Genomic DNA, 25,951 nt, shown 5'->3' on the forward strand with positions numbered 1-25,951 from the left:
CATTTCGTAGAGCCTACGCAGCATCTCTTCAGTCTCTAGTACGTTAGCGCGCACAGTTTCCAAATTTCTGATAGTTTCAGCCAGCTCATCCGATAACTGTGTGGTCAACGTCTCCAATACCACTTGTCGATGTTGGTAGCTTCGGTGAAGCTCCTACAGCCATCGCATGCTGTGCTCCTTAACCGCAATTAAATTCACTGGTGGGAGCAGCATTTGTTGTTCAGCATGCGTTGAGTGCTGATGATGAAGGTGATCCGGATGCTGCATTTGTGGTGGTGGTGGTGGTGGTAGACGTTGATCCGACGCGGGACGGGTCTGGTGACTCTCAAGATTTCCACTATATTGTTGAGGTGTATAAAAAATGAACGCTATTAATTACTATGTACTTACTGCACTCCCGCAAATTCGTCTTCTATATCGCTATCAGCAATATATATGACGTTTTCTGACGTCCTTTGTTGAGCGGTTGCAGGTGACCCATGATGTTGGCTACCATCAGTTGAGGGTAACCTCAAGGTTGACGGGTGCACTAGCAAATCCTGCACTATTTGAATTTTCTTCATTGAAGGGTTCTGGGACATTTTCACTGTTCTGTGGCGCCTTTACGATTACGTATACGACAGTTATAGGTATTCGTGTAAGAAGTTCACTAAGAATGTTAAATCGCAAGTTCTTCAATTTATTATGCAATAGGGTTGCTAACGTTAGCAAGGTGATAGTAATTCTCTAAGGGTAATAACTAGCACAAGCGGATGTGGTGAGTTCGCATAAAAGAAAAAAAAAATTGGTTATTGGCTATTGGGTTATTGATCTATAAGTATGTGTAAAAGTCAAGGATTTCTTCGTTCGAAATTCTATATTCTCTAATTGGGTTGAAATATTTTTCAATAAAACAAGACGACTTATTGTTTGGGGAAGACAACATCTTGTTTTGTTGATCGATGATTTTTTATTATTATCATGTAATAACACGGTCAACGACCCCCGAAACATTAGACGATGTTAGTTAAGGAATAGGTGTTGGCACCATCGATAACTTCCAAAATGCGTTGGAAATTACGTGGAATAATAAGTCAACTCTGAATTTGATCATTCCTTTAATGTTATAAACTTAGGTACCGGATTCATCACCGTTCATCTTATACATTCCTACGTCCAGCATATGGACATTCTAGTTAATCCCTTACAATCCGTACATAAAATAATTTTGTTTTGTTTTGCTTCAACCCTCGATATAATTATAAATTGCAACTTCTCTAAGAATATGTGCTTTAGCGACGACATTCTTCCGTAATGTAGGCAACAAACATCACTTTATCGTATGGAATATAATCAATCCCCTATTTATACCGGTTTGGTACTTTCTCCGAACCCGGAAATGCAACATGTTTTGACTTCCCTGTGAACTCTTTCATAATTGCATCAATGGAAAGGAAAGCCAGTTTCCCATCCCTCATGCATGTCATGTAGGTAACTATTGCTTCTAAAACAGATAAACACTGATTTTGGAACAAGAGCCGGGTTAAGAATTGTGAAGAATTGAAGAATTTCGAAGGTGTTTTGGTAGACATACGAGTATATGTAGTAGCCCTACCTGAAGTGGAAAAGTATAATTACCAACTTATTGGAACCAAGCAAGAATGGTCAAATACGAGGTCAAATACGTATAAACCCGCTAGCTTACTAAACAATTATTTATTTTTTAGTAGTATTGATTTTAGGGCTGCTGCAATAAACAGGCCAAAATATTGTACCCTTGTGGGCCCATTGATATTTATTACATAGTGCTTACAACAACAATTAGTTGTAATTATATCATATTCAAATTTCCATCGTTTCTTATTCCGAAATAAAGACAATTCTCCTGAAACTTTCGTCAACAGTTATCAAAGTACACTAAGTGTTCATTTATTTATTGCGGCCCGTATACACTTCAAATACGATTTCACCTTTGAATAACTGAATAACCTGATAAGTTTGGGCGTGATTGTTAATTAGAGATCAGCACGCGCTTAATATAGACCTATCTACATATTTCCATACCCGGTTGTAACATAGTTTTGATTTCTCATTGAGCTCTCATAATTGCAGCAATTGAAAGGAGAGCCAGTCTCATAAGCCAGGTTCTAACTTTTACCTTGATTTGGACCAGATGGGGACAAAAGACAATTTATTATAAAATTGTAAAAAGTAACGTCTAAATTTATACCATACGGGGATGATTTCATCCCAAATTAAACTTGATAATTCCTAATTTGAATTTGAGTTGAAATTGTTAAATCTCAAATTGGGTTTGTTTTGTCTCAAATTGGGCTTAAAATGGTGTAGTGGAGGTACCCATAAAGTGGTCCTATTTTTAATTTATAGGTTTTTCTAATAATTATAGTTATACTAGAAAACGACACCGTTCTCGCATAAAAGCCGATGAAACGGAAATATGTGAATATTAGGAAAATGTTAAGTTTACAGTTTAATAGTTCCTTAACCTGGCTCCACATTTACACGGCAAACTAGAAAAACGGCGGCGTTGACGTTGACTACCTATTTTATGGAAAGTGCACTTTTGCAGTTTTAGATAACGCTTATGCCTACTAGCCTCATTGAGTACGCATACTTCATCATGACTGGTAGGCAAAATCAATTTTTTTCCATTTTATCCAAAATGTAATAGATGCAATTTCAGATCAAGAAATTGAAGTTGTTTGCGGAGATATGCAGACCGAGAGAGGTAAATATATCCGTATATTATACGGTTTAACCGTATATTTTTATAGAAAGGGAACTTCGCAACCAAATTATTGCGAAATATAAATCAGTAAGTACTTTACATGAATCATGACATATTGTTAATTTTCTATAATATAGGAGAATGTAGCGATAATTCGCGGTTTGGGGGTAATCCTCTCAACAATTAAAATGGAAGAAGGGAGGCATAAAGATATGTGGTTCCAGGTCTATAAAGACCTGGACCTATACAATACTTTTTGGGTATTTTATGTAAGTAGCTAACCGCTTTAATGTCACGCTTCAATCTGTATTTATTCTTTCAGATCTAAATAAATACCTAATTTTGTTTTTGTTTTTCCTATACAGTCCTACACATGATTACCAGTATATGGACGTTCTAGTTAATTCCTTACCTAAAATAATTTTGTTTTGTTTTGTTCCAACCCTGGATATGATAATAAATTGGAACTCGCCCCTAAGAATAGAATAAGTGCTTTAGCGATGATGCTTCTGTAATGCTGGCAAGAAGCATCACGTCATCGTATGCAATAGGTATCAATCCCTATAGTATCTACACATTTGCTAATCGGTTTGGTGTCTCTCAACCCAGAAATGCAACTTAGTTTTGATTTCTCTGTGAACTCTTTCATAATTACAACAATCGAACGGCCGGCCTCACAAGACAAGTTCTAACTTTTACCTTAGTTTAGACAGATGGGGATAAAATAGTATTTATTATCAGCAAAGTAGTTTCTAAATTCATAACATTCGGGGATGTTATGGTGTTATTCTACATTAATAGTTTGCATGGATCAGGCTACATCTTCATTATTCAAACCACTCAATCGACCGGTTGCAGGAAATTATTTTCAAATCTGAGTTTAAACAAGAATTTTAACATTTGATTGGCTGCATACTACAGTATAAGGTTAATCAAATGTCTAACACCGGATTAAACAATAATCCTGGATTATTTATTATTTGTGCAACTGGCCGAATATGCTTTATTTAGATTAAGGGAAATTAATCCTAAAGTGCTGCTTAAAGGTGATACCTATTAAGATGCATCATATTCGGTAAAAATCCCTTTCTTGATGTTTTAAAGCCTCATACATCCATCACAGTCACCATCCTGGTGTCGAAAGAAAACTGAATATTGGTTTCCAAACTAGTCTTGGTGGTACGATCAATGTCGGAAGTTTCAAAAACTAGAATGCATGATTTTCTATTATGCATCATCAGATGTCATCTCATACAGGAGAGTATCGGAACCTACCTATGTACAGCAATTTCAACCGGTCGTCGCTAAGTTTTCGGTTACAGTTGAAAATCGTACATTCTAGTTTTCGAAATGTCCAAAATGAGCAGCCCAGGATAATAATAGTTATAATAAGTTTAATTATAAATAGGATATTATGGCCATAATTTTGGGGCTGGGAGCCATTCCCCGATCCACTTTAATTGAAAGCGGAGTATATAGGGGGCTCAGGTTCGTCGTTTTTATGGATCCGGAATTAGATCGTGCTTCTTGGATTATCTATGTTAGTAGCTAAATGCTCTAGTAATGTTACGTTTCGTTATTCTTTCAGATATAAATAAATATCTAATTCTTTGTTTTGTTTTGTTTTTTGCTATCCACTCCCGCATACGATTGGGAGCATCATTTCAAGGATCTCACTAGCGATAATAAATATTTACAATTCTTCCTAAAATTCAACCATCTTGATCTTCCACGAGAGAATCTTCGGTACTTAGGCAGACAGAACAAGAGTTCTAGAATTAATTTAAAGTTGCATAAACAAACACATACTAATTCTTAGCGGTCATAAAGATTGACATGTTAGATTAGATAAATGTTTTTTGTATAGGTAATGAGGCCCCCCCCCCCTTTAAAAATTTCACATAAACCATATTAGCTTTCCTTGCGATACGAGACAGGAAATTGTATGGCAAATAATTTGCTTGCTTTGCGAAAAGACACATGAAATTGGTTTCTCGCATTATAAGCATAATTTGTAACAAAAATCTAGCGCAGTTGACACAAAATAAACTTGCTTACTTTGCGAAAAGATAGGGGAAATTGCTTCCCGCAGTGTTAGCATAAATTTATAATAAAAATTGAGTGCTGTTGACATATGCCGCGATCAGTGTTTCGGACCGAATCGGTAATCGGCAAGTAAGATTTTATCTTAAATTTCTATGACTAAAAGTATCGACTACGTAATTGATTTCTACACTTTTGTTTTTCTTATAGATATACAATAATAATGGAAGAATTTGATTTCGCTTCCCTGAACTCGTCGACCTATTGTAAGCCATTCAAAAATGTAAAGGATATGGAAATTGGTGAAAAATACCGAATTGTTGATATCGGCGTGATTGGTACCAAGTTGGGAGATCGAATTGTGGTTGAAACCGAAACCTTCAAGTGCATGCTACCCCAACGTTACCATACATACTTCGAGGCAGAAAATCGACTAGAGTGCTTCAAAACAACCCTAGCAAACAAAGTTATATTTATAACTAGTATGGGAGCTGCAGGTGTAACGACAAATGTACAAATTGTAGCTACATAAAAATTACCTATCCATAAGGCATGTAGTAAAGTTTAAATATGAATAAATGCGTTACAGTTTCCTGCCCTTCATCCTTATGATTACCTACCTGCAATAAAGTTGAAATGTGAATAAATGCGTTACAGTTTCCTACAATTCTTCCTTACGACTCACCCCGAGAGCGAGCAACCATCGCTTCATTATAGGCCTGGGGGCCACGAAATGTATTTACAGGTTAGAATGGAGCATGACATTGGTAATAGGGCCCCCCTTACATGTCTCGGAGAATTATAAGTTGGGGCCATGTCACGGCACCTGTTTTTTCATTGACTTCAACCTCTAACTATAGAATCTCTCAAAGTCCGCGTGGCTCATTTGGTTACGCGCTAGCTTTCTATTTCAGGTATCGTGGGTTCGATTCCCAACGCAGATTGAAAAAAAAAAAATTTTTGTCTATAGCAATCACGTGACCTCCTCTGTTGGTGTATCTGTGATTATGCCTTCCTCGTCCTCACCTCCACCATTTTCTTCAAATTCATCCTGAATGTTGCTTATACTCGTACTAGGAGGTTTCGCTGTCGAGCTTAAAGAGCAGCAAGTCATAGTACCATAACGACTGAGTGTACACTTCGTCTCCTCCTTTGCCACTACGTTCTTTCATCTTCTTGAACTCCTTCCGAAAAGACCCGCGGATGCTTTGTATTTTTTTGGACACAAAGTCGCGATGTGCCTCCGCAAAAGCAGGTTTACAATATTTGATCAATTTGTCATACGCATTATTTCTCAGATTTTTATTTAAATAGTCCTTACTTTTCACCCGCCAAAGACACGGGTTAGCTTTGTATATGTTGATAAATTGTGCAATATCCATTTCAATGGACGCCTTGAACTACAGGCGAATTTTTTATTGCGTATGCGCAGAATGTACGGAAATGGTGTACATATGACAACGAAACGATATGTGTGCGCATTTCTTTGTTTTACATCACCTAAAATTACTATGGTGAGGAGGCGGTAAAGGAACTCAAACCTAAAAAAGCTGCTGGACCGGATGGAATTCCACCGTATATTTTTAAAGGTTGTAAAGACATCCTGGTATCCGCATTAACAACACTGTATAACTTGTGCTTAAAATTTGGTAAATTTCCAGATATTTGGAAAATTACAAAGGTATGCCCAATCCATAAATTTGGATCCAAAAATGACATTAAAAACAATCGGCCAGTCGCAATTCTATCCGCTCCGGCAAACATTTTTGAGAAAGTAATTCATAAGCGACTGTATACTCACGTAAAAATGCACATCTCTGAACAGCAACATGGCTTTCTTAAAAAAAAGTCAACCATATCGAATTTAATAGAGTTCACACATAATGCTTCAAGAGCTCTACATGATAAAATTCAATATGATACGATTTATACAGACTTTTCTAAGGCTTTCGACAGTGTAAATCATGATGTGTTACTGAGAAAGTTGTGTAGGTTTGGGTTCTCTGACGCTTTAATACAATTTTTTGCGTCCTACCTTTCACATCGCAAACAATTTGTTAACTTCAAATCGTCTACATCCAGTGTATTCAATGCACCCTCAGGAGTACCGCAAGGGTCAAATTTAGGACCGTTGTTATTTGTATTATTAATTAATGATTTGGTTGATGTAGTAAAGCATGCGAATGTCTTGTTGTTCGCAGATGATCTAAAATTAAGCTATGAAATCAGAAGCGTCTTGGATTGTAAAAAATTGCAGAGAGACCTTGATTCTATACTTCAGTGGAGTAGCGATAATGAACTACCCTTTAATGTGGCAAAATGTAAATGTTTGCGTTTTTCTAGGAAAGCACAAAACATTGTATTCGAATACAATATACATGGGAAATTACTGGATGTTGTAAGCAATCATAAAGACCTGGGGGTTATGTTTGATTATAAATTGACATTCAAGTTGCACATTGAAATGTGATTAAATCTGCATATTCCAGTTTAGGATTTGTGTTACGATCGTCACAATATTTTAAAACTTTGAAATCTTACAAATTACTATACTATGCATTGGTACGGTCCAAGCTGGAGTATGCAGCTATTATTTGGTCACCTTATACTAATAAACACACATCAGCAATTGAAATGATCCAGAGTAAATTTATTAGATGTCCACTTTAGATTCACAGGAGAGTATCCTCGCTATGAACATTATCGTGATTTAGCGAAATTGTACAACTATAGTGCTCTTAGTGATCATAGAAGGGATAGCTGCCTCTTGTTTATATTTAAATTATTAAATAATCAAATTGATTCGAATTATTTACTTTCTTTAATAGGTTTCAACGTCCCGGATCCTAGAATAAGAGGAAATTTAATTTTTTTTCAAAATCCCGCATGTACGTTCAGTTGTCCATATTAATTCCCCTGTTGCACGCATGATTACTTACAATGAATTTCAAAGATCTCGAAATGAAAATCTGCAGCTGTTTGGCCTGTCCTTATCGACATTTAGATTAAGTAATTAGTTAAGTTGATGATAGATACTCATAATTTTTGTTTGTTTGTTAACATTTGCATATATGTCCTCAAACCTTAATATGGAATTAGTACTGTTGGTTTGAGAAGATTAATAAAATAAATAAATGTTTTGGGCGATTAAAGCAGCATGTACTTTGTTACTTAAATATGAATGGATTGAATTGACGTATTTGAGCAACTGTACTCAATTGAGTTGAGTACAGTTGTACCGACAAGAACAAAACTGCAACACAGCCAAAACAACCGAGGCGCGCGGCGCAAGTCCGCAACGTAATCCTTCCTTCTTTCCCCAGCGACAGTTTTGCATTTACATGAACAAATCGGCGCGCGTGAAATTGAGGCGGAAAGCCCGCACGTTTTCCTCCGTTCTTTCCCTAGCGACAGTTTTGCCTTTACATGGACAATCTTTCGCGTGCGATTTCCCGCGCACAAGTCTTTCGCGCAGGAAAAAATTAACCGTCTATTCACTTACATTTATTTTTCTAAAAGCTACATACAGGGTGACAATTTGAAAACTTACCACCCCCCATATCTTAGTAAATAAACGAGATATTTAAAAAAATCAAAATCCGTTTCGGTAATTCGGAGGGGAAATCACAATGACATAGTTGGCGACGCACCCCCTCACACCCCCTGCGCCCCAGCCACCCTAACTTTTAAATCTTAAATAGTGACCCCCCATGTGTGATACGTCGTTGGAAAGCTCTGAAAAAATGCTTTCCAACCATACCAAATAGCATTACATTTAGGTTAGTAATTATCGTGCAAATCAAAAAATAAACTTAATATGATACATTTGAAATCTGTCGTATTTAAAACGCAACCGGCGAACATAGACGAACTAAGACAGAGAATAATTCAAGAATGTCGAAATATTGCCAAACCAACATTTGAAAAGGTTCGACAAGAGTTTGAGAATAGATTATAACTGGCGATCAAAAATGAGTTGCTGTCGAGTCGGCTTTGGAAGTCCAAGTTAAATACGATTTTCCATGTAAACAAAAATTTCAAAGGGCGACTCGACAGCTACTCATTTTTGATCGCATAGTAATACTGTCTTACCAATAACGGAAAACATTTTGAACATTTATGGAAATAAAAGCCAACTTTAGAAAATGTATCATATTAGTTCATTTTTTGATTTGCACAATAATTACTAAACTAAATGTAATGCTATTTGGTATGGTTGGAAAGCATTTTTTCAGAGCTTTCCAACGACGTATCACACATGGGGGTCACTATTTAAGATTTAAAAGTTGGGGTGGCTGGGGCGCAGGGGGTTGGAGGGGGTGCGTCGCCAACTATGTCATTGTTATTCCCCCTCCGAATTACCGAAACGGATTTTGATTTTTTTAAATATCTCGTTTATTTACTAAGATATGGGGGGTGGTAAGTTTTCAAATTGTCACCCTGTATAATTATTTACAAGATATTTTTAGCGCATTTTTGCAAATTTATTTGTAAAAAGTAGCTTTTAATCTCACTCTGGCTGGCTGGATGGCTGGCTGACTGGCAGCAAATGTGGGCGCGTAGAAGAACTCTTGTAGAAAGGCAACGGGTGTACGTGTATCTACAGGGCCGTGAAATTTGTCAACCTTAGGGACATGGCTACATGATGTGGGGTTGGCGACATCTGGGCGTCATCCTCGAGCGTAGTATACTAACGTGAAGGTTTTTCAGTTTTTTTCCTATCTTCTACTACAGTTTTGGTCCGATTCTTTTCAAATTGGTGTCGTCGGAAAGATGTTGTAAACGCGCACAACTCCTGCGTGGCGGAATTTTGTTTTTTGTCATGGGGGCGAAATAACGACCTTTGGCGAGGCGCGCGCGCGCGTCTTCGAGAAGTAGTCAACTTCGGGCGCCTTTTACCTTCCGTTGCGAACTCACGCGGTTTAACGTTTCGTAAATCTCGAATCGCTGTCTCTCTTTCTCGTGCCGCCAATAGAAGTGAATTGCGAGTGAACGGGACGTCGGAAGTGGGTACCGTCAAAGGGAATGTGGTAGCCCGCGACACGATCTTACTGATGGTGGAGTCAAATCTTCAAACGCGAATTGGGGGTGAACGGGACGTCGGAAGGGGGTACCGTCAAAGGGAATGTGGTAGCCCCCGACACGATCTTACTGATGGTGGAGTCAAATCTTCAAACGCGAATTGCGGGTGAACGGGACGTCGGAAGTGGGTACCGTAAAAGAGAATGTGGTAGCCCCCGACACGATCTCACTGATGGTGGAGTCAAATCTTCAAACGCGAATTGCGAGTGAACGGGACGTCGGAAGGGGGTACCGTCAACGGGAATGTGGTAGCCCTCGACACGATCTTCCTGATGGTGGAGTCAAATCTTCAAACGCGAATTGCGAGTGAACGGAACGTCGGAAGTGGGTACCGTCAAAGGGAATGTGTTAGCCCCCGACACGATCTTACTGATGGTGGAGTCAAAACTTTAAAAGCGAATTGCGGGTGCACGCGGAAAGTGGGAAGCGGTTAGTGAATGTAGTACCCTTCGACAAGATCTGTTATTGATGGTTGAGTCGAAAGTGGCTAATAGAATACTGATCTGCCACACAAAAATGCGCTGAAGTCCCTTCGATCTCAAACGAGGACTTTGATAATTTTTTATTTTTTTCTTGAGCCTCATGGTAGCGTTGCCTGAATATAGGTTTCTTCTGCTGTAGCCTTGCCAGCGACGTCCTGCCTGACTCTCGAGGTGTAGAGGGCTCGAACCAGGAGGAGGGAGCGACATCGGAAGGTTGTGGCACTACATTTTCTTCCTGTTGAAGGTGGCTGGGAGATCGTTTCGTAGAAAGTTTCCTCGAAAACCTCCCTAAACACTTTCATTTCCTTTTATGCGTGCCTGAAAGAGAACGGTCTGGAACCAGGTTCAACAGGGCAAAAGTTACTACCCCGGTCACCACACAATAAATATTATACTATGCAATATTCAAAACAGTGGATGGACGTGCTCATAATGTTTCAGAAACGCTCCATGCAAACGTTTGAAGTGAAACGTTTCTGAGGGCGGACATTAAACGTTTTTATAAAACATGTTTGAAAGGTATCATTCGATGTTTCATGTCCCACCAGAACATATTCAAAACGTTTATATATATATATATATATATATATATATATATATATGGTAAAAAATGTTAAATATCTTCTACTACATGATTTCTACACGATGGCGCGAATCGATGAAAGAAATTTGCTATCTTAGAATGTGTGTGTATATATATATATATATATATATATATATATATATACACATTTCTAAGCATAGCAAATTTTTTTTCACGATTCGCGCCATCGTGTAGATAAGTATATAATAAAAATAAATAAAATAAAAATGAATTCAACGTTTGCATTACGCCCTTCCGTATTTGGTAAAAAATGTTAAATATCTTCTACTACATGATTTCTACACGATGGCGCGAATCGATGAAAGAAATTTGCTATCTTAGAATGTATATATATATATATATATATATATATATATATACATTCTAAGATAGCAAATTTCTTTCATCGAAATGAAATAATTCCGACACACTAAACTTTTCCGCGATAGACCTCATAGCCAACTTATATATTTTCTCGTATGTAGGTTTCGGGATTGCTACCATCTTACGTTTCAAATAACTCGATCCAAGGCCATTCATCATTGTCCACCCCATTAAGAACACTTTATTCTGCGAGTCGATCAGCGTATCAACTCTTCGCACAAACGTTTGCTGCGGTCCCACTATAATCGCGGATTTAACCAATACTATTTCAAAGAAATATACGCCATTGCGCACCGCCTTGAACTCTTTAACGCCAGTGTATAGTCCCGACGAAGAGACCATAACTGATGCCAGGAAGAACTCAAGGTACTTGGCGTACTCGTGCCTGTAACCCAAAGAAGGGTCTTTAGCGAAAGTAAACTCGATATATTCGCATTCGCAACCGTCGACCGATTTATCTCGCACTCTCTCGAAGTATGCGTCCAAATGCTGTATATAACCGCGCTTACGCAATAACGCGTCCTCCGAGAAAATCAAGGTTCCCACTGCGACTTGCGCTCCTTTTAACTCCATGGCATCGACTATGTCCCTAAAAGACATGTCATAAGCGCTATGTAAGAGCACCATAGCTGCATTTTTATTTTATCCGCTATTATTAAAAACGGAAGTACAGATACCAACGTTGCGGAATATACTGCTCTTACAGAAGTCACCTTCTTATTAATCTTGGCCCATAACAGAAAACGTGTAGGAGACATCCAATTTATACAACATACAGATATGACACAACAATCCAGTATAGAAAGAGAAGATGAACTGGTGCGCTTATTAAGCAAAACAGAACTACTCTTGGCCAAATTTTACAAAAAAATCCACACCATTGGAAAGGATCTAAAGAAATTTTAGTTTTAATACCACGAGATGTCCAAGAATTTGTTAATATGATGATAACGGAACAGAGGAAGTACATTGAATTTAAAAATAAATATTTTTTTCTACTTTACGTTCGAAATGAACCTATTTCGACACGCAAACGCGTATCGAAATAAAACAAATTAAATGGAAATGAAGTAGGGCTGTTTTGCGCTTCGAAATTGGTACTTACTGATTAATAACATTAGGTAAACACTTTCGCGCGCTAAATGCCTACCTACAAAATGACAAACGTCAAAATAAGGTTAACGGTACATGTGAAAGAAACATAATTTTAATTTTTACTATCAAATCTACAATTATTATACACATTTATGGCAACTGTTCAATGCGTTTGGGCCTAACGTTAACATCTGGAATATTTGTTGCGACGAAATTGTTACCTCCTGTAATTTCTCTTCGAATCTCCTTGGCCTGATTTGCACTAAATTGTGTGTTATCCTTACCAAGGATAGGGCTGGTACGTGAACATCCTGGTATTTCTAGTAAGTTACGTAAACATTTTCAGAAATTGTTTGTACTTTCTGTTCTGTGCACCAGTCTTGCAACACTTTATAGTACCTCTGTTCGTAAACTTTGCGGGATTTATCTGGTAATAAATTTACTTCTGCATTTTTTGCTAATTCTCGTACCTCTGGCGGAGTAAGATTGATTTCAAATCCTTCGTCGCTCATTTTGAGAGGAAAATTATTCAATTCGCCCTGCAACACTTTTTACTTCAAATTCAATTTTGAAGTTCAAAATTTGTTTGTAACAAGTAATGCCAACTTCAAAAAATGAAAATTCCCAAATAAGACATTTTCCTATTTAAAATAAGCATAAAAGGGTGTAAAAGGAGTGCAGTAGAAAAATAGCATAAAACACTCGTTTACCATAGTTTACCGTCAGGCGAAGGGAAGGTAATTTCGCAATTCGTCCAAAAACTAACTCAAAAGGTGTATACGTTGACTCTGTGTGGACCGTTGTGTTATAATAAGCAAAACACCAAAAAGGTACCGAGCGTACCTAGCGTCTCATGATGATAATAGTACTAGCGGTATAACGGAAATTCTTGAAAGATACTGCATTTTTTTATACCAAGGTGCCACTTGGTACACTTGTTCCTTAGAGCCATTTAAACGATTTGACCCGAAGAACACTTGACATTTTCCGTGTGGGTAGATTTTAGAGAGGTTGGGGGTGATTTTTATTGTAACATTTTTTTAAAAACTAAATATGGCCTAGAGACGAGATCTGGGTGTCGATTCCGTATGATTTTAACCCGAGGAATCCAATGGTAGCGCCAGAAATGTAATCCGGATACCGGAAGTCCGTGAAAAGCCGCCATTTTTAGAAAATGACAGACTTTTGATCGAATTATATTTTTAAGGCACACCGGGTCGTGTAAGGTGTCTAGACTTATGTTTTTGGGGTCAGGGAATTCATTTATGATAACAAATATAACCTACTGTCATCGGAACTGCATGAGAGGCTTCCCTACTGAATTTTTTGAAGACGTCGCACGCGGTGAAACCCAAGATATTCCAAAGTTTTAATATATAAACTTATATTATTTTATTTAATAAAAATACACATTGACAAAACATAAGATATATTAAAACATGGGGCAAAAAATGTATAAGCCGTTGAAGAATCACCAAGTACATCGCTGACCTCCTCTGAGATTGCGTTATCACCACTGAAAAGGAATTTTACATATAAATATTAAAGGTTCGGTAGTAAATTATATCGAAAGTATACAATATTCTTACCCTTTGTTTGAGCAATCTCCCATACATTTTTGGCATGCAGGGGAACATGGTAATCCGTGTCGCCGCAGCAAAAGGTGAAGGAGCACATAAGGAGGGCGGCGTATGTCGCTGGCCATATCTGGGGATGTGCAAACCAGGTGATGAGAAGCTCTACAAGCCCAGAAGGATGGGGATGGACTCTTGAAGCCAAAGGCTGGAAGGTTCTGTGGTCCAAGCTGCCACAAGTATGGAAGGCAGCCCGTGCTCTGGACAGGTGTGGCTGCGAGACCCTTCGGTGCAACTGCCGGCGACACGGATTGCCATGTTCCCCTGCATGCCAAAAAGGTATGTGAGATTGCTCAAACAAAGGGTAAGAATATTGTATACCTTCGGATATACCTAATTTACTACCGAACCTTGAATATTTATACCGGGTGAATATTCCCAAAACGAACATAGGGAATTAACTTGGGAAAAGGGGTTTTTGTAGATAGTTGCTCCCCATGTTAACTTAGAGGGTTGATCATGACACCAATCGAAAGAAGATTTTTTTCCTCGTCTGATATACGAATTAGTTCATTTTCAGGTGTATTTCTCACTCTATTATCAAAAACTCGAGAAATCCACTTACCAAAATCATGTTTAGCCATGACTAAGACAAAAAGCAGATTCAAACGTCGAATTCAATATCAATTTATGACACCTGGCATTAATTTTTTTGTAAAATGCGGTTCACTGAGGAAAAAGTATTTATAATAAACAACGTTTACAGCGGAAATATTTACTCTAGTACGCGATATTTGTTTTCCGTGAATGTGAAAACCTATTTCAATTCGTTAGGAAATCTCCATGGCTTAACATGATTTTGCTAATTGGATTTATTGCCGAATTTTTGATAAAATCAATGAGAAATATACCTGAAAATAAGTTAATTCGTATATCATTGGATGAGAAAAAAATCTTCTTTTGATTGGTGTCATTACAAACCCTTAACATGGGGAGAAACGATCCGCAAAAAACGTTTTTCGCATGTTAATTTCCTACGTTCGGTTTTAAAATATTCACCCGGTATGTGAAATTCCCTTTCAGTGGTGCGATAACGCAATCTCAGAGGAGGTCAGCGATGTACTTGGTGATCCTTCATAGGCTTATAAATTTTTTACTCCATGTTTTAATATATTTTATGTTTTGTTAATGTGTATTTTTATTAAATAAAATATTACAAATTTATATAGGTATTAAAACATTGGAATATCTTGGGTTTCACCGCGTTCGACGTCCTCAAAAAGTGCAGTAGGGAAGCCTCTCATGCAGTTCCGATGCCAGTAGGTTATTTTTGTTATCATAAATGAATTCCCTGACCCCAAAAACATAACTCTAGACACCTTACACGGCCCGATGTGCCTTAGAAATATAATTCGATCAAAAGTCTGTCATTTTCTAAAAATGGCGGCTTTTCACGGACTTCCTGTATCCGGATTACATTTTTGGCGCTACCATTGAATTCCTCGGGTTAAAATCATACGAAATCGACATCCAGATCTCGTCTCTAGGCCATATTTAGTTTTTAAAAAAATGTTACAATAAATCACCCCCACCCCCTCTAAAATCTACCCACACGGAAAATGTCAAGTGTTCTTCGGGCCAAATCGTCTAAATGGCTCTAAGGAACAGCTGTATCAAGTGGCACCTTGGTATAAGATAATGCAGTATCTTTTGGTATACCGCTGGTACTATAAGCTTTAGCTGCTTAATCTGTAATAATTTACAAGTATCCTTAAAAATTTCGGCCAAAAAATTCGGTTCCCCTGTCTGCCACAACCATATTAGGCACTCCGTATCTCAAAACGAAGTTTATAACGTGAGGTTAGTTCGGCGCTGTAAAACTCAAACCCCGCCGCATAAACGGCCAGCTAGCTCAGATTCTTAATTAAAAGAAGGGCTCGAGATGAGAATCTTCCACAGCGGTTTGTTCGTTTGGGCATATAACATAAGTTTTGGATCTTTGGTAGTTACTAGAAATGATTAGTTGAGCGCCACCCAATTTTGCACAAATTCTGACCTCTCCTGTATAGAAATTGGGAAAACACAAGAGAGCCAAATAATAAATTCACTACGAGCAATTCTGATTTATTAATCCTGGCAAAACGGTGCAGGATCGGCAAATAAAATGTATCTTCAATACGACAATAACAAATACTTTAAATGACAAAAATAATCCCCAAATAAATTCATGAACACTTCCCTAATAATTACGTTACCAGACCCCTACAACAATGATCGAGCAAAAATGTAGCTAAGATTTCAATGGATTCAAGATTGAATTAAGTTAACCCGAATAACAACTCATATAGGCAACACTGGGTACAAGTAAATTAAAAATCTTACCTTGAATAACACATACGCTGTCTTCTCCGAAAAAGAGCTCTCCTTCGAAGTTCCAGTTCTGTAACACAAAAACAAACCCCAAGCTACAACGCTCGGAACGAGCCGGAAGGGCCAAAAAAATAGCTTACTCGTAGCCGGCTCGTTTACCCATACGTTAAATACAGGTGCGTTGCTCTTGAAGAGAGCCACGACCTCAAACACTAGATGCGAACAAAATACAAAGCTCCAATCATAAATCGTCGGAAGGTTACACTAGATTAACGGTATTGAAGCAAATAAAAAAAGGTTGTGTAAAAGATCGTATCTTCCGAAAATTCCACAATCAGCTGGTCGCTCCCGGTATCGTTTAGGTGTTAGCGCTTATCTACTCGGTGGTACGCCGGATAGCTGCCGGCAATCAACAGGTGTTCGTACTCCGGAATATTCGCAAGATGCAAATTCATTTACTATCCCAAAATTATGCCAGGTCAATGTCCTCCGCACACAAGAATGTGCAAGGATATACTATAAACTATACATATACAAGGATTGACCGGTATAAGAATTCATCTACTACATGGACCCCCTAAAAGTAATGAAGATGTAACACTCCCTTAACGAGATTTTTAATAACATACCTGAAATCGTCAGGAGGGTAATGAAAAATACTTAAATCAATGAAATATGGAAATTATCCAACCTCAAATTGTGAATCTGAAAGAATTTTAGATAACATAACGTAAAAGAAAGCCAACGCCATTCCACTTACATGTAGGTAGGGCGATGAACTTCAACCAGATATAGCCTCGCAATGGAGAAAACGGCTTCTGAGTTACACTACTCGACAACGCCAATGAAAAGGTAAAATTGCCAGAGATTTCACGTGAATGATGGCAAATATTACCCACTGGTTTAAGAAGAATTCACAATGCCACGCTCTACAACAAGTACAACCTCGTTGGCTTTAAAACGGAAATGAAAAAAAATAACGCGATTCTGCGCGAGAAAAGAAACACGCGTACAAGTGACGCCATCTCACCTATATCCTACCTAACCTAGCAAGCGGTAATTTTTGAAATTTGAATATGAATAAACTAAACTGTTACAAGTTATTTACAAAAGCTGTGGCTAATGTTGAACTATCTTTGCTTTTTAACGGGTATGCCTCTACGTACTTGGTAAGATCGCACTGTATTGTTAAAATGTATTTATTTCCACTGACATCCGTTTCAAGCGGTCCCACCAAATCTAAGCTGATGCGGTATCCTTATCCCAGACATCACTCAAGTTCAATCGAGAATGAGCGCGAGCGAGTACATGTACATTATTATTTTGATTACCAATTGAACGTAACTCTTCTGACATCAAACGCTAACGTTAAATCTGACATCGAGGCCTATTGGTGAGAACCCCTGACGTTTGTTTTGGAATAAAATATTTCTTTAGATCTGCAATTCGAAGTTCTATTGTGGTGTAAGTTTGTCGCAAACGAATTCTTTCACGACGTTGCACGTTCTGCGTTTAAACCTGCTTCGTACAACTCTATACCTTCGATTAATTGATAAATAGATTCGATATCGTCCGTTAGCTTTGGTAGTAAATTTACAGCAATATGCACGTCCTTTACTATAGATTCATAATTTTGCCTAAATTTATGCAATTCTTTTAACTTACGTTCCGTCAGCGCCGCATTTTGGCGTCGTGCTGCATTGTCCTTTTTTAAATTGTCTCTAAAAGTTCTGATATTGTCGTTTAAGTTACTAAGTGTACTTTCCATCAAACTCCCTAATATTTACTCCACACTTCACTAAATTTATCATTATCACCTTGATCACGACACTTCACCTAGTTGCTATACTGGGGCGGTGCTGATTCTTGCCGAAATCCTGCCCTGGGTCCTGTCATGGTCGCCATGTAATGTTAGGGGATTTATCCTTCCTGTTCGGACTCACCTGGAGTCCGAAGGAAACACACTTTCTCTGACCAGTCGAGTTTTATTCGCTACTTCTACAATACTCCTATCCTACCTACATTCTAATCTTACATGCTAGCACTATTTTCCCCTACTACTTATTATTAACTACTACTACTACAGTTGTGCTCAACTTTACCTGTAATTATAATTATGTATGAAAACTAAGTAGACCACGTTTTTGTCATTACTACAGATGTTCGTGAATTTTATACAGTGGCGTACTTGCTTTTAGGAGTGTGAGCACCAGTGCTGTAATAAGGTTTCAGGTATGGTGAAATTTTAGTATGATCATTAGTGACGGGTGTGAGCAGGGCCGGATTAAATCAAATTGCCGCTGTGGGCATAACCTGTGAACGCCCCCCTATTTTAAGTGGGCACATATATAATAATGACCATAACGTAATTATGCAAAAAAAACTTTAATATACATAAATGAAATAGTAAAACAATATAATTATAAACACAACACAATATTAAATCTCCGTGGTTAGTGCTGAAGTCTCTTACGTCGACATTTTAAAGAAGAAAAGTCAGAAATAATGTCATCGAAATTTAAGTCGTTTACTAGCTGTCTTTCGATGTACAGAATGGCTAAATGATTGAATTTTCCATTAGACATTTTTGATCTTAAAAAGTTCTTTATCCGCTTCATTGCCGAAAAGGATCCCTCCGCTGAGCAGTTTGTTGAAAAAAGACAAAGATAAATTCGGAATGCAATATCCATATTGGGAAACACATTTTGTAAGTCACCGGATCTTATCAATTTAGCAATTTGTATAATAATATTTTCTTCGCTGTGAGCTGTATTTTCTGTGATTCCTTGTTCACATAAACAGAAACACAGTGTTTCGCCATTTTTTGAAGATTTTACAAATGAATGTGCCCTTTCTTTGACATATGAATGAAAATGTAGGCACTCCTGCACAAAGGAGTCTTCTAAATCGTTTCGATAAACGCTTATAAGGTTCTTCGCGTATTTTAGAAGGTCACACTCCCGAGTTTCCTTTTTATAAACACATTCCAATATTTTGAACTTCTCCCATGTTTCCTTGTAGGAGGCAGAACGCCTTGTTAACTCGGAGTCGATTTTGTGTAGTATTGTTAAGTACGTTTCAACCTTAAACTTTTCCCTTCCATTCAATTCTATATCTCCTTCTCTCGATTCGTCACTTTGTAGCTTTCTTCTTTTTTTCCTTTTCTTACATGCGTCATATTCCCCATCAGAGGTCACTGATATTTTTAACGCTTCGTTCTCAAAATGCTCAAACATCCCCTGCTCTCGCAAAGAGGGTACAAATTTTGACAATGAGTCATACAGGTCGACGATTTCATTTAAACACATATTTGCAGACTGCACCTTAGTCTGCACTGCATAAAACCTTTCCATCAGTGTCAACCACATAACAGTTAGCACAGCATTTTCAAATTGTTCTAAACGAGTAATAAGACCTTCAGCTTCAGAACGAGTGATAGGCTTTTCAGAATTATCACCAGCTATATTGCAGTTAACGAATCGTAAATTGCATCATAATTTCTGTGCAAACTGCTACACGCATCCGCTCTAGCAGCCCATCTTGTTGCAGAAAGACTTTTCACAACAGGATTTCCTTTAAGTTTGGAACACAGAATGGACCATCTATGCGTGGACGCAGAAAAAAAATTATAAATTTTTTGAACAATGTCAAAAAACTGGCGAGCTTCACTACAACACTCCGCAGCATGAACACCTATCAAATTAAGCGAATGAGCTGGAACAAGGTACATACGTTGCCAAGCTATTAAGTTCTTTTACACGCGCTTGTAGCCCACTATACGCACCGGACATATTACTGGCGTTGTCAAAACTCTGCCCTCTACAGTCTTTTATGTCAATGTCCCAAGTTCTTAAGGCATTCAAAAGAGAATTAATCAACTGTTCGGCTTTATGGCCCACATTGTTTTTAAATCCTAAAAAGCGTTCTACAGGATTGCCATCTTTTGTAACAGTACGGATAACAAAAGCCAATTGATCAACGTGAGAAATATCAGGAGATGAATCAACACTCACCGAGTAATATTTATTTTTCTTAATGTCACTTATAATATTGTTTATTGTTTAAAACGCTCGGCCTGGATTTCCATACTTAGAAATGTGTTCAGCTAAGAAGGGATCGAATTCCGCAATCATTTCCAAAGACATCATGAAATTTCCGTTAGACAGTGACCCGAATTTTTCATCGGAGCCTCGAAATGCCAAACCCCGACTAGATAACTTTTTTACGACAGTTACAACCCTCATGAGAACATTCCTCCAATATTTTTCCTCTGCTTCTAACTGTGTTTTCAAGGACGCATCTATTCCACATGTTTCTCCACGCTTGAGCATTATAACTTCGCATTGTTTATGAAGTGCCGAATTTTCATGAGCTTGTACTCTTTGTTCTGCGTATTTCCAGTCGGAAAAACCCTCTGAAAATTGATTCTTTTCATTAGTGAAAAGTTTACAAAGGAGCACAATATACTGCCCCAACCTTTGGAGAATATATCAAATATTGCCGATTTATTTTCGCCCCATTCGACATAGTTCTCGTGAACAGTGATTTTGATAAAAAACGTGATTTATCGGAGTAGACTCGCTTTGATTTTGTAAAATCGGAATCCAAGTTTTGGTTGATTCCATTTTTTATTAAAAAATTTATAGTCTCGTTATCCACGCCCCATTCAGAAGGTTCGAAAACGCAAACACCACTCTTATCAGCTGAAGTGTCATATTTTTCGTTAATATTAGCTTCTTCTTGCAATGAAGTTGAAGGTTGAGAAAGTGTGTTTTCAATACCACTATTATAAGCAACTGTATCTGCTGTGACTTCATTGTCAATATCAGTGGTACTTGTAGTTGTAGAAAGTAAGCTTGATGCAGCCGCGGGTATAAAAAAGTTGTCTATCTTAGCCGAGATCTTAGCAGTTCTGCTTATAACATCATTTTGTTCTTTTGCCTTTTTTGCCCTCTGCTTAGCGTATTGGTGTCCACTTAATCTCTTACGCCCATCCATATCTTATTGTACCTAGGCCGTATAAGCACAAACACTGACATAAAAGAGAAATTCCACACTGCGCACTGGCAATAAAATAATTAGCCTATGAGTACAAATTACATGGATGATTGCAGACAAACGGAAACGATCATTCGAAACAGTTTACTTAGTCATGAAGCATGAAGCACAAAACAAAACCTTTCTCTAACTCACTAAAACAAATCCGCAAAACACAATTTTACGAATCGTAACTACAGTGTCCGTGTCCCGTGTCACGTTTGGGTATCGTGTAATTGTAAACAATAAATCGCCAGGCGCGCACGTTTTTACCCACCGCACCGTTAAGACAATAGTACAATACTAAACTAAACGAGTTTACGTTCTCGGTTATTCTCTCCGCCTCTGCGGCTGCGTCTGTGTCAAAAAAATGTCTCAAACTTTCAAGCAAAGCAATTTATAGGAAAATTTTTGCCGCTGTGGGCCCACAGTGGCCCCTTATATTATGTGCAGGGCTGGGTGTGAGAAGTTTGTGCAGGTGTCTTTCCGGGAATTCTTTAAGGTCGTTTAGTAGGAAGTTTTTTGGTTGTTGTAAGGCTGAGTGTATGGCGAAATGTTCAAGAATGTTGAGTTTTTTATATGTATATGTTTGTAATTTTTCTACATTGTCTTAGAATTGGCGTGTTTTGCTGTTAGACAATAAATTCATTATTATTATATGAGGTTGTTTGATATAGTAATTGGGTGTCGTCTAATGTTAGTTTATGTTTTGTCTCTGCTATATGAGTGCCCATGGCGGAGTTTCGATCACTCCATCACTATTTCTGCCACATGCTCCCACATCAATGGCATTAAATCTACAGTGTGCATCAACAAACGCCAATAAAACAATACTGGAAATTTTTTTTATAACTATAGTATAAGGAACCACTGTTTGGAGGTTTATCAGTAATGACATGCTTGCCATCAATTGCAGCAATACAATTTGGAAAGTTCCAGAGCTTGTTGAATTCGATCTCGTTCCTTTCCTAAACATCTCTTGTTGGTGAAGGCATCATAAGAGGTTGTAAGATTTTCCATATGGCATCACAAGTATGATGCACAATTTCTCGTACCGTTGCCTCTCCAAGCCGATAGCTCATCGCTGTGGTTCTAAATGTATCTCCTGTTGCTAAAAATCTGCAATCAAAATTGTACCCACCTATTATACTTACATATCCTAGTTAACCCAATCAATCTACTACCAAAATCGCTAAATAAAAATAGAAAAACCGCACCCCCCACATATGAGGTTTTGGTATGTTCAAGAGGAAGGCTCAAAGAGTATTTTTGACCAATTTTTTATTTTATTTAACCTTGATTGACTGGGCCAAATATCTATTATGCAGATCAGTAATGTAGACGCTGAGGATGAAGGTGATGATGTTGCAGATGGGGAATGTATTAGTGATTCTGAGGAAGAAATGTCTGAGGTGACACCATCATCATCCACGCCTTCCACATCACGCACTCCAACACTTGATCAGTCCGGGAAGGCCAACAGAAAAAAAATAAACCCAAAGATATCGGCTGCAAAGAAAGAAAAAAGTATTGTCACAAAGCAATGAGGACAGAGATTAATAATGGATACAACGAGTGATGACGCATTGATGGAAGGGCAGAACCATATAATAGAAGAAATGAAGGATGACAACATACCGATACCACAAGCAATATCTAATGAAGATAATGTTAACCAGAATGTAGAACAGCATATTTTGCATACAGCACAAAAAGAAACATTTTGAACCAAAAATTAAAGTAAGTAGAAAGAGGCAACGAAATTTTGATTAATCTAGAAGCAAATACAGATGGGTTTATCTGCTCCTTTACCAGACAAAAGAGGTAAACATAACAATAGACCCAACAAAATTGGTAACGATGTTGTGGCTTACATAATTGAGCATATTTCAAGTTTTCCTTCCGAATCATCGCATTATTCAAGAAACTGCAATATCCATAAAAAATATCTGTCTCCCATATTATCACTTCCTATTATGCATAAACTCTATATTGAGAAATGCAATGCTGATCAAGTTCACAGTCGTTTCAAAATTAAAGAGTGCACGTACCGCAATATCTTCAATAATGAATTTAATTTATCGTTCGGACATCCGAAAAGTGACACATGTAGCACTTGCGATTCTGGTGCTGCAGATGAAGAACACGCAGAAAACAAAAGATTAGCTTTTGCACCTCAGGATGCCGATAAGGAGCTAGCCAAAAACACCAATGACCGTTGCATATACAACATTTGACCTTCAACAAACAATGCCTTTCCCTAAACTGAGTACGTCCAAAGCATTTTACCTACGCCAAGCTTGCAGAGGTAGTAGCGAGATCGCCAGTTGTCTCTTAAGAACAATTGAAGTTGAACTGACACTTAAACAAATAAATCATTTGATAATATGGACAGATTCTTGTGCAGGCCAGAATAAAAACTTTCTTATGCTGTGTGTTTATCAGTATCTTGCGACAAGGGGACTATTCAAAATAATCGGTCATAAGTTTCCTGAAGTGGGCCACACATACTTAGATTGAGGCCGAGATTTTGGTCGCATACAGAAAAGATTGAGGAAACACCAAACTATTTGTACACCACAAGAATACCGTCAAATTATCGCCTCTGCTAGTAAGAAGAATAGTCTGGTTATTGATATGCAACATCATTTTAAAAATAGTGAGAATTTACCGAACAAAATGCAACTGATGAACAGAAAAAAAGGGTGTCCGGTAATTTGCCCGACGCGAAAATCCCGACGGACATTTCCACGCCGGTCAATTGCCCGCCTGGTGAAAATCCCGCGCGGTGAATTACCCGCTGGTCAATTTCCCGCCATGACAAAATCCCGCCGGTCAATTGCCCGCTTCTATACTTATACTAATGACAATGATATACAGTCAATAAGTGATTACGTCGAAGATGTTTGGATTGGTCACCCGAATAGGCGTTTGCGGAGGCCACCATTATATCCACATCACGTATGGAATTGCCATGAAGCCACAGAAGATGACCTTCCCCGAACAAACAACGCTGTGGAAGGCTGGCATCGGCGTTTTGCGGAACTTGTATCTGCCGAACATCCATCCATATGGAAATTCATTGCGAGTATAAAAAAAGAGCAGAACATGAACGAACTACTGATCACACAATTAAACCAAGGCAGAGAAGGACCACCTCGAAAAAAAGTCTATCGTGATGTCAACATTAGAATAAAAAATTGTTTATCTAGATACGACGTTGCTGATAAAATCACGTTTTTAAGAGGAATCGCCCATAATTTAAATTTGAATGTTTGATTTTTAATGTTTTTATGTAAGTCTATGCGATACCTAAACGGAATAAAACGTTCATTGTGTTGTTAATAGATCTAGTTTCTTCTATAGGTAATTCATTTAGTTGCAGCAGCGGGCAATTGACCGGCGGGATTTTGTCATGGCGGGCAATTGACCAGCGGGTAATTCACCGCGAGGGATTTTCACCAGGCGGGCAATTGACTGGCGGGGAAATGTCCGTCGGGATTTTTGCGACGGGCAAATGACCGTGAACCTTGCCAGTCAATTATGATTTATGGACTGCGAAATTCCATTACTTATCAGTTAACAACAATAAACATTTGTACACATATGCAATGTGGGTGTCCCATAGTGATTTGTAGCAGTAGGTTGTAGCTTGAAAGTAACAATTACCCCCCAGTATTATTGAAATTTTCAAAACTTTTTTGTTTTTTAAATTAGTAGTAGTACAAAATGTTTTAGGACATTTGTTAACAATCTTATTGGAAAGGTGGTACTAGCAAATCTTATGGGATAAAGAACCAAAGAGGAGCTCTCCCAGAAGTATTGGGCTCTCCAACTTCAAACGAGTATGTTTTATAGACTTTCTAGCCAAAGAATTTCAAAAAATCAAGCTTGAAACCTTTTGAGGTTCATTTTGAAATCAAAAATTTTAAAATTTGAGATCACTTGTCATTTGTTTGTTTGCCTGCCTTTATTTAGCTCTACGAAAGGACCCGAATACGAATCTATCGCGATACAGGGTGTTTTTTTGCCTAATTTAAAAACTGTAAACTATCTTTATTTCTTTAGCAGATATGTACTTATAACGAAAACAAAAGTTGTTTAAAATTATTATTGTAGACTTTCAATTTTCATACAAATCAGCTTGCTTTGATTTTCATTACAAACATACTCGCAAACATGAGTTCAAAAGTATTGGATGGCGATGAAAAAATCAAAGTAGGCTGATTCCTATAAAAATTGAATCTTCCATACCTTTTAATTCTATTAAATGCATTTTTGTTGTTTGCTAAAATAAAAACAGTTTACTCTTGACTTTTAGAATTCGGCAAAAAACATCCTGTATATTAATTGATTTGGCTCATTTTTTCATATCTCAGTTTGAGGCTAAGCAGGAGCGATCCTCAGAACATGAAGATCCAACTCTAAAAAAATTGTTCATATATGTACACCTTATAATTATGGACTCAATTCTTGGGGACACACTGTATATAAGAATCACAACATACACTGTGTCCAAGATTAGGAGGTCTATCATGGGGATGGCAGAAACCACAGAAGATACGAAAATGGT

General features: G+C 37.8%; 1 protein-coding gene across 1 annotated transcript; it reads right to left on the reverse strand.

Annotated features, from left to right (window-relative positions):
* LOC116183018 lies at window positions 1-16,409 on the reverse strand. Its single transcript, XM_031503614.1, has 3 exons — window positions 16,354-16,409; window positions 391-649; window positions 1-337 (listed from the first exon to the last, which is right to left on the reverse strand). Exons 2-3 carry the CDS (start codon window positions 579-581, stop codon window positions 154-156), a joined length of 375 nt encoding a protein of 124 aa, XP_031359474.1. The 5' UTR covers window positions 582-649; window positions 16,354-16,409; the 3' UTR covers window positions 1-153.
* Window positions 16,410-25,951: the final 9,542 nt, after the last annotated feature.

The sequence above is a fragment of the Photinus pyralis genome, unplaced genomic scaffold (assembly GCF_008802855.1).
Source record: "Photinus pyralis isolate 1611_PpyrPB1 unplaced genomic scaffold, Ppyr1.3 Ppyr1.4_unclustered_Scaffold8408, whole genome shotgun sequence".
In the NCBI taxonomy this organism is placed as follows: Eukaryota; Metazoa; Arthropoda; class Insecta; order Coleoptera; family Lampyridae; genus Photinus; species Photinus pyralis.

Coding starts and splice junctions, on each gene's coding strand:
- LOC116183018 (XM_031503614.1), bottom strand. CDS start 581: ATGTCCCAGAACCCTTCAATGAAGAAAATTCAAATAGTGCAGGATTTG. Junction 338..390: donor GACGAATTTGCGGGAGTGCA/GTAAGTACATAG, acceptor TCAACAATATAG/TGGAAATCTTGAGAGTCACC.